At 61.2% G+C, this 10,067-nt stretch overlaps 1 protein-coding gene across 1 annotated transcript; it reads left to right on the forward strand.

The window, feature by feature from the left end:
• The first annotated feature begins 58 nt into the window (after positions 1-58).
• On the forward strand, positions 59-1,421 carry FOXS1 (forkhead box S1). The gene has a single exon (XM_066384131.1). It carries the CDS (start codon positions 80-82, stop codon positions 1,175-1,177), a length of 1,098 nt encoding a protein of 365 aa, XP_066240228.1. The 5' UTR covers positions 59-79; the 3' UTR covers positions 1,178-1,421.
• Positions 1,422-10,067: the final 8,646 nt, after the last annotated feature.

Consider the following 10,067-nt stretch of genomic DNA (forward strand, 5'->3'; position numbering starts at 1 on the left):
GGAGGGGGGCAAGGGAGGAAGGGAGGGCAGCCTGGTGGGCCCACCCCTTTTTGCCTTTCCAGGCTGGGAGGCCGGGCCAATGGGCCTTTTAACCAGCCTGGGCAGGCCGAGCCGGACACCAGCCCTGGACTCTGTGCCTGGCTCGCGTGGTCCCGGCCGCCGCCAGCCCGGCCAGCCGGCCAGCATGCAGCAGCAGCCCCCGCCCGGGCCCCCGGCCCCCGTGGCCGAGCCGACCAAGCCTCCCTACAGCTACATAGCCCTGATTGCCATGGCCATCCAGAGCTCCCCGGGCCAGCGGGCCACGCTCAGCGGCATCTACCGCTACATCATGGGCCGCTTCGCCTTCTACCGCCACAACAGGCCCGGCTGGCAGAACAGCATCCGCCACAACCTGTCGCTCAACGAGTGCTTTGTCAAGGTGCCCCGTGATGACCGCAAGCCGGGCAAGGGCAGCTACTGGACGCTGGACCCCGACTGCCACGACATGTTCGAGCACGGCAGCTTCCTGCGCCGGCGCCGCCGCTTCACCCGCCGGGCGGGTGCCCAGGGCCCCAGGGGCCCTGCCAAGGCCCGCCGAGGACCCCTCAGACAGACCAACCACGACCCAGGCGTCTCCCATACGACGACCGGCCGGCAGTGCTCATTCCTGCCGGAGCTGCCGGAGCCCAAAGGCCCGAGCTTTGGAGGGTTGGTGGGGTCCCTGCCCGCCAGCCTGTGCCCGGCAACCACCGACGTCAGGCCCCGGCCGTCCACGGAGCCCAAAGACATGCCCACGCCTAAGCCTGTGGGCTCGGGGGAGCTCCCCGTGGCCATCTCGCCTTCTTCGTGCCCGGCGTTCGGCTTTCCTGCCAACTTCTCTGAGGCCGAGGGTTTTAGCAAAGCCCCGACACCCATCTTGACTCCCGAGACGGGCATCGGGGGCAGTTACCAGTGCCGGCTGCAGGCCCTGAATTTCTGCGTGGGCACCGACTCAGGCCTGGAACACCTCCTGGCCTCGGCAGCCCCCACCCCTGCACCTCCCACCCCTCCGGCCTCCCTGCGGGCCCCGCTCCCCCTGCCCGCTGACCCCAAGGAGCCCTGGGTCTCGGGCAGCCTCCCTGTCCAGGGTGGCTCTGGCTACCCCCTGGGGCTGACCCCTTGCCTGTACCGGACGCCAGGAATGTTTTTCTTTGAGTGAAGCCAGCCTGGCCTCGGGCGGTCCCTGCAAGGCCTCCGCCAGGACCCCCCCAGCCCCCAGGCTGAGCTGCCTCTAGGATCTGGGAAGCTCTCAAAGGACCCAGGTCTGGCAAGCCGACAACAACTGGGACAAGAAGCCAAGATCGGAGTGGTGAACACTCAACCAGCCCCCAGGGCCTCCGGACAGACTTGGGGTGAGGGCAAGCAGAGCCCCCGTGGGATTTACTCTGTGCCAATAAAGGCAGTGTGACGATGCGGGTCAGCTTGCTGGATGGTTGGGGGCCGAGGGCCGGGATGCCTGGTTCTGTACGAGGTGACTGTGGTCGTGAGGTCGTGTGGCAGAGGCAAAGAGGCTCCAGAGGGAAATATCCCACAGGAGGACTTCTCCTGCTGGGGACTTTCTCCGGGGAGTTTCCCAGGAAGACAGGATGGGAGGAGCAGGGACTGAGGTGGAGAGAGGAGGGTACCAGGCAGGGAGCCAGGCTAGCCTGGCCTAAGGGGCTGGCTTCCCAACCCGAAACTCGGACCCTGCTGCTCCCATCATGAGTGGTAGGAAGAACTGTGGCCACTTGTGACATTTATCCATCCTGGGTGGGCGCGCGCACACGCACGCACACATGCACACACACACACACACACACACACCCCTCTCACCAGATCCTGTGTGGTACGGAATGACACCCCCATTTCACACGGATGGAAACTGAGGCTCGGAGAATTTAGGGCTCACTGGCTCCAACTCCGGGTGGCACAGGAGTAGCAGAGAGGAAAGCAAAACTAGGTCTGTGTGCTCTGCCCCAGCCCCTGACCTGCAGTTCGAGAGCGAGGATGCAGGGCCCGTGTAGGGTAGGCGCCGAGCTGGTGGTGTCGGGAAGAAGCGGGGGCGGGGGGCGGGGTCCCAACGCCAGCTCGGAGAAGGCGCACCGCGCAGGCCTTCCCAGGCTTGGAGGGCAGGCGCGGTCCCATTGCCTTTCCCACGCGAGTAGGGGCCTTCCTGCGTCCCCAGCTCTCTGAGCTCTCCCCGTGACTCTTTAAGAAAGCATTTTTCTCAGGGAAGGAGGAGGGGGTGGCTGTCCTGGGTACACGTCAGGAGTGCCAGAGCCCTGACCTTCGGCCTTCTCTAGCTGCCGCCTTGAGGAAGCAGGAGAAATGGGTGTATTTGTGGCCCCCATCAGAGCAACGGACTTAGGAGCCTGAAACCTCACTGTCTCCATTCCCCTTCATCCCACAGGTTTCCCATCTGGATCATGGGTACAGGGAGCGAAGGGAAGGGGCCAGGGATACGGGGGGAACCCCCTTTCTGGTCTTTGGTGTAGTGGCCTGGAGGGTCAGGAGGTGACAGCCAGGGGGCTGGAGACCCCTTTGTGGAACAGGCAGCCCCGTCCCTTCCAGAGGCCTTTCCTGGGCAGGCAGCCACACCGACTTCAGTCTCTGCTGCTCCCCCTCCCTCAGCAGGTCCCCTGGGGCCTGGGAGGAAGCAAGTCCGGCTGGACAGCCCCAACTGTCTGGTTCCCACAGACTCCAGAGCCAGGGTGGAGGGGGGACCTGTGGGGCGGGGGCTCCCTGAGGCCGGAAGAGGCGGGGCAAGGGCCTGGCCAGCTGTGGGGCCCCTCCCCACCATGCCTGCGGGACCCCAGCCTGGAACCCACTGAGGGGAGCGAGCGGTGGGGAAAAGGAGAGCGGGTCCGTCCTGTCTGTCCTGTCTCGCTGGGGCGGCCTGGCGGTGAGAGGGGAGGCGAGGGGAGGAGGCTCCCACGTGGGTCTGCACGGCGGGGTGTGCCTGAGGGTCAGGACATCTCAGCGTGTGTGCGCACGTGGGCCCGCGCGTGTGCGATGCGCACAGACAGACGGTTATAGAGACAAGGCGAGCAGACTTGGGGGAGTGGAGGCTCTTTCTCAGTTGGTCAGGGACAGAGGCCGCTGCCAGGCACTGTTCCCTGTGCTGCATTCCTGTGGAGACCCGATGACCCCAGTCCCTTCCCAGCCTGTGCCCTGAGCCAGTAGGAGGACGGGGAGCCCCTGCACCGTGCCCGGCCCTCCCTGCAGGAGGTTGAGCTTCTAACCTGGGGTGGGGCTGGGGGAGAAGAACGTGGTATCCCCTGCCCACACTTTGTCCTGGAGAAACATGCCAAAGGGTCACCCACACCCAGGAGGACGGACTGGGCGCTGGGCATGAGCGCCTTGGCCTCATCCCTCTCTGGATCCCAACCTAGTCAAAAAGTGGAGACAGGCCTTCCTCAGCCTCGGTTCCCAAGCAGGACCCTGGGCTCGGTGCCTGCCCTGGACTCGCTGAGACTGGACCAGTGCCCACCTCTCTGGCCTTGATTCCATTCCCTTTGCCCTGGGGGACGTGGGGGAGCAGGGGAACAGCCTGACTTTGGAGTCTGGGTCCCAGGGGAGGGGGCCAGCCTGGAGGGGATCCCATCCCCGGTGGTGCTGGACCAGGAAGCCCAGACACCATGATCTCATGTTGCCCTCTGCTTACTGCCCAGCCCGAGGACCCCACCCACTGGGCCTTCTGCCTTCACATTCTTTCCATGACCAACAGACACCCTCTGGCTGCTGCCTGGCCACCCCCACCTGGAGGGGTGGACGGTGTTTAGCAGAGATCCAGAATGCCCGAGCCGGGCCAGCCCAGAGAGTGCACCTTGGCACAGATGGCGAGACAGGCCAGAGCAGGGAGGTGACACGCCCAAGGCCACATAGCAAGGCAGGAGCGGGACTGTCTTCTCTGTCGGCCCACGGTTCCCTTCTGCTGCTTTACACTCTTGGTGGTGGTGGGGGGGGGGGGGACACAAGGGCCGTCCCCTCTGACTCTGCTTTAAGGACCCTTGTTGCTGGAGACACGTCTGAAACCAGGAGGGGATCCCAGCCCCCACTCCTCCTCCTGGCAGGTCAGAAACAAAACAGGGGGGTCCTGAGTCACCTGGCTAAATCAAAATCAAAAAGGGTCAAGTCAGTGGTATTTCAGAATATTCCAGAATGTTCAATCACAACAGCTCAGATTCTTGGACTATCAATTGAGAGGGCGTCCCTGGCTCGATTCCTGAATCCTCTCCCCACCAAGCAGCGCAGGTCACTGGGGCGTTCGGGGAAAGGGAGACTCCCCCCACCTCAGAGGCAGCCCCTTCCCTCCCGTTTAGTAGCTTCCGAAGGACTGTCGGGAAATTCTTCACCTGCTGGCCCTATGGCCTCTGCCCTCCCTGCCCGCAAGAAGGCCACCCCGTGCACAGGGCCGGGCCTTCCTCAGCCGGGCTCCTCCACCCTCCACCCTCCACCCTCCACCCTCCACCCTCCACCCTCCACCCTCCACATCTTATCTCCGCTCCCTCCTGCTCTCCCGCCCACCCGCCCACCATTTCCTTCCCTAGTTTCTGGCATTCCATTGCCCAGAGTTCAACACCCTTTCCCACACCCCCGGTAGCCCCTGAGCCAGGGGTGGGGGAGACCCTCTCCCTCAGAGGGGGAGGGCGGAACACTCAGAGGCCACCAAGTGATGAGGAAGGCAGAAGGAGGAGGCGGTGTCAGCCGGCCTGGCACACCCGCAGCTGGGAGTGTACAGAACCCAGGAATCCTGGCCTCGGTAGGGCGTCTCCACCCCACACCCCACGCAGCCTCCCATCGTCCCCAGGGTGAGGCTGCCAGGGGCAGGCGGTACCGTGCTGAGGGCAAGAGCCCTGGAGCCCCATTGGCTGGGTTCAGGTCCCTGCTGTGTCACTTTCTCGTTGTGTGACCTTGGACAAGTCTGCTGCCCCTTTCTTCCACCCCCTTCTCAGCCCCTCATCCCACCTTTAGCCTGGTGAAGGGATCTTTCAGACCACCTGCGAGCCCAGCTGGGGTTCCTTTGCTGCGTTACAGCCACTCAATTTGTTGAAATTTCCCGGGGGAAAGATCAGGAGTGTCTCTCATGCTGCCATTACTCTGACGGCAGCTCTGGTTGCTGCCCCCTTTCTGTGGTTTTCTTTTAAGATTTTATTTTATTTTATTTATTCATTTTTTAGAGAGGAGAGAGAGAAAGGGAGAGAGAGAGACAGAGAGAGAAGGTGGGGAGGAGCTGAAAGCATCAACTCCCATATGTGCCTCGACCAGGCAAGCCCAGGGTTTTGAACCGGCGACCTTAGCATTTCCAGGTCGACGCTTTATCCACTGCGCCATTCTGTGGTTTTCTTATCCGTAAAATATGGACACGAACAGGACCTTACCCCCGTGGGTTTGTTGTTGTGAGGATTCTCTGAGTTGATATTTGCAAAGTGCTTAGAACAGAGTCTAGCACATGGAAACCACAATGTAAGTGTTTGTTAAGTACAGTAAATAAATATTTGGGCCCAAGGGCCATGTCCCCTTAAACTGATTTATCCCCAGGGGAAGGTCAAGCGACGGTGGAGGTATCTGCGTCTGTGTTACCTAGACAGGCTCTGGATTTCATTCCTGGCATCTCCTCATCCTTTGCTGTGTGACTTCCAGCAAGTGGGATTCATCTCTCTTGAGTTCCAGTTTCTTCATCTGCAAAACAGGGGTGATGATTCCAACCCCCCAGGACTGGTATTTGGGAAACCCGCCCACAATGTGTACAAGTCAGTCAATGAGAACAGGTCTGGAATGTAACACAGCCCCACTGGAGGGCCTCGTGCCCTCAGCCCCCTCCCCTCTGCCCCTTCCTCTGCACCTGCCAAAACCTCCCTCCCAGCAGGTCGTGTTGGAAGCGCCTAATCCTCTACGCCCACCCTGCTGGTAGTTGGCCGGTAACTTGGTAACTCGGGGAGGCAAGGCGGCTGGGGGGCTAAACACAGGCTAGCCGGTCAGAGTCCTGCCTGGTGTTCCCTGGAAAGGCCAGGGTCCCCTGCTCCTGACCACAGGCTACGGTGCCCACGGGTCTCTTGAATACAAGTGGGAATCTGAGCCTCCCGCTTCAAGTTGAGACAACCGATTCCGACTCCCTGGTGGGCGCCCTCCCCACCCGCCTCTAGGCCTTTGCCTTCCCCGTTCCCCCTACGGGGAATGCTCGCTCCCCGCTGGCTGGCTGACTTCTCCACACCCAGAGCCTAAGTGCCTCCGGATGGTTCTCTTTCTCTGCGCCCAGGCTGTTTGCTCCACCGGGCACCTATTGCAATGTGGGATTTGCTCCACCGGGCACCTATTGCAATGTGGGATTAGGCGTTTCCATGTGTCCTCACTTTCTGTTGTGTTTCTGCCTGAGAGTGTGTGGACTTCAGGAGGGGTTGAGTCTGTTTTCATCATTGTATCCACATCCTTAACCCAGTGACCGGCACAAAGCAGGCCCTCACTAAAGTTTGCTGAGGGGACAAGTGAAGTCGTGGTCACCCGTTTATTCCTTTGCAGGGACTAACCCTCAGAGAAGGCCTCAGGGGTCCCTGTGTGATCTGGCTTTGCCTCCCTTCGCCATCCCCTCAGTCCAAACAACCTTCACCCTGATCTTCCTTCTGCCTGGAACATTCTTCCAGTGATCCCCTCAGGATCACCCCTTCACACCCTGCACGTCCTCAGAGAGGCTCTCCCGGACTACACCCCCACCCCCATCAACGCATCCTACATTTACTACAGCCCTTCAGACTTCTCCCCAGTAGAATGGAGTTTCGCAAGGCCAGAGATTTTTGTCAGCGGACTGCTCGTCGCCCCTCCCCCTCCCGAACCTAGGCCAGCGTCTGGCACATAGTAGGAGCTGGAGAGACCGCTGGACGAATGAACGTAAGGTCAGCAGCCTGTGCCGGCTCCAGTGACACATCTCATGTAACTTTGGTGCCGATCCTTGAGGCAGGTGCTATTGTTATTACCCCGTTGCACAGAGAGGCATCTGAGGCTCAGAGAGGGCAGAATAAACAGATGGGAACCCCGTTCTGTTTGACCTGCGCCCAGGCTCTCTGTCGCCAGCCTGTTTTCCGAGAGGCGTACAAGGTCTGTGTCTCCCTCCTCCGGTCCCGATTCTTACAGCCTCTCAAGCAGACACGGCCCAGCTGCCCTGTGGTCTCCCTGTCTGCAGTCTCTCTCTCCCACTCACTGACCTCCCTGGCTGCAGAGATCCTTCTGAACCACACAGATCTGACCATGCACCTTCCTTCGCTCGAAACCCTTCCACGGCTCCCTACTGCCCTGATCCGGCCTGGCCTTGGAGGCCCGGCCAACGCCTCCAGACTTATCTGCAGCTTCATCGTGGGCAAGAGCCCTGCAGAAAAGCTCCCAGACGAGCTTGTTCTCAGCTCTGCCTTTGGACATGAGACGCCCTCTGCCTGGAACGTCCTCTTCCCTCGAGCTGGAAAAACCCTGCCTCTCTTTGCTGTCAGCTTGGCCGTCACCCTCACTGGAGAGAGAACAGGGGTTGGTGTCCCCTTCCATGTCCTTCCAGCCCCGCTGTGATCCCAGCCTCTGGTCCACTGGGGTCCCAGATCCTGTGAACTCCCCAAGGGCAGGGACCACGACCAATTCACCCCCAGGCTCTAGCTTGGGGCCAAGCCCAGAACAGGGACTTGACAAACAGCCGTGAGGTGAGTGGATGCACTGGGAGTCAGGCTGTTGTCTTTGCATCTGGACTTCCCTCTTTACCCGCTGAGAACCTATGGGCTCATCCATCAGTTCCCTGTGCCTCAGTTTACTCATTGTACGATGCTGCTCATGAAAATGCTCACTCCTAGGGTGGGGCTGAGATGAATTCATACATAGAATCACCTGGTCCAGTGCTTGGCGCTCAGTAAATAACACCCATCGGAGTGAAGGAAGGAGCAGGTGGCAGGCAACTGCACGAGTGGGCGCTTGGCCCAGGTGGACACCTCCTTCAGGACAGCCCTGGCTGCTTCACACCCTCGAGGGAGCCCTGTCGCTGGTTGAATCTTTTCCCACCGCCGCCCTGTTGGGTCCAAGGTGACCAGCGGAATTCGAGGCCATTGGACACAGACAGGAAAAGGCAGCGTCACCAGCCCTGGTGTAATCCAAACCAGATGCAGCCTCAGACCCATGGGGTGGTCAGTGTGGGCTTGGCCAAGGCCCAGCGGCAGGAAATAGTCTTGGAGGAACGCTCTCTGGGCTGGGACCAACCACGAGGAGCTGTCCAATCAAAGTTGTTAACCCTTCTTAGCTCACAAAGGGGACCCAGGACACTGGGCAGAGAAAGCTGGTGGCCCTGGCCCCACGAGGCACAGGACACCTTGCAGGACAGTCAGAGCATCGGTGTTGTGATGGGCACCGTGCAGGAGGAGCCCACATCCCAGGCACCATGGTGGGCAGGGCACACCAAGCCAGGGGGCAGGGGGCAGGGGGCAGTCACAGTCCAGCATCCATGACTTTCAGAAACCCAGACCCAGAGCTTTGGTTGTGCCCCTGGCTCTGACCGGCTCTGACCAGCTCGCTCCTGCCATCCGGGTGGCTCCCAGGGTGGAAAGACTCCTTCCCCTCACGAGGCTGCCGGGGACGGGAGCTCTCGTGGTGGGACCGGGGCCACGCCTGCAGGGAGGCAGGTCCGGGGCTGTCCCCCCAGCTGCTTCCTCGCTGTACTGTGTGGCCCTTAAAGGAGCGAAATCTCAGACCCCTCATTTCCCCGTCTACATTGTTACTCCAGGGACAAGGGGAGACCCAAAGGATGCGCCCAATGAATCAAAAAGAGCTTTCTAAGGTGTACTCCTGGGAGGGGACCGGGGCGGAAGCAGTGATCAGCCCCATTCTATGGTTCTGGGTGGGCTTCCTGCCCAGGGCATATTAATTTGCTGTGTGGCCTTGGTCAAGTCACTTTCCTTCTCTGAACCTGTTTCCTCACCTGTGAAATATGGTGAATGAGACCCCATCCTCTATCTTGACAGTCCCCATGGCCCTAGGGATAGCAGCAGAGAGCAGAGCTGGGGTCGTCATATTATAGAGAAGGAAACTGAGGCTTGTGCTAAGAGTCAGGAGACCCGGGTTCAAGGCCCAGCTGCGGCTATCCCTGCTATGGGTGGGTGGGGGGGTCTCGTTTTGGCCTCGGTTTCCCCAGCTGGATCCAGACCCTGGATCTCTGCTCTGGCTGGACTTCACTTCCTCTTCCCCACACCCCACGGCGGTGACTCACCCCTCATCATCACGCTGTGTGGCCACGGCTCAGCCTGGGTGGGAGCCAGCAAGGCCGAGAACTCAGAGGAAACCGCAGGCCTGGCCCAGCTGGCAGGTGGCAGGCGGGCAGGCGGGGATCCACAGCTACGGGGGCCTTGCCCACAAGCACATCTCTCACCGAGAGCCCGGGCCAGGCCCCCCAAACCCCCTCAGGCCCAGACTGAAAACCCCACCGGGCTCAGACCCCAGGGCCACCCGCCCTACATGGCACCTGCTGCGGCCAAACTCTACACCCCCCTGCTGGACGAGGGCAGGGGCGGCAGTGAGGACCCTGGCCTCCCCCACCAGGCCAATATTCACGGAGGGCGAGGAGGGAGAGAACGAACTGGCACGGTCCTGGTCTGTGGGCAAATCGCAGGTGCTCAGGAGGCTGGCGGGGCAGCACTTCAGAGCATGGGCTCTGGGTAGATTGGGTACAACCTTGGCTCTGCCGCTGACTAGCTCTATGACCCTGATCAAGAGGCTTACTTTCCCCGAGGCTTGGCCTTCCCACCTGAGACACGGACACAACCCAAGGCCCGCCGTGCAGGGTCCCCGTGAGCGGCTGATGTGATTGGCTGATGTGATTGGCAACACGCAGAGCGAGGTCGGGTCCGGCGTCCAGCAGGCGCACAGTGCGTGTGAGCTGCTGTCGCTGCCACGCCGGCTGGAATGGACCGATATGACCCCCTCCCTCCAGCAGGTAGACCAGCCACCCTGCTTAGCTCAGTCCCACCTCTGACTCAGTGTCCTCACAACCAGAGAGGCTGCACCCTTCTACAGTTCAGCTCTCCCGCCCTGCTCCCCCGCCACGGAGCCCC

This window comes from Saccopteryx leptura, chromosome 5 (genome assembly GCF_036850995.1).
Source record: "Saccopteryx leptura isolate mSacLep1 chromosome 5, mSacLep1_pri_phased_curated, whole genome shotgun sequence".
NCBI classification, from domain to species: Eukaryota; Metazoa; Chordata; class Mammalia; order Chiroptera; family Emballonuridae; genus Saccopteryx; species Saccopteryx leptura.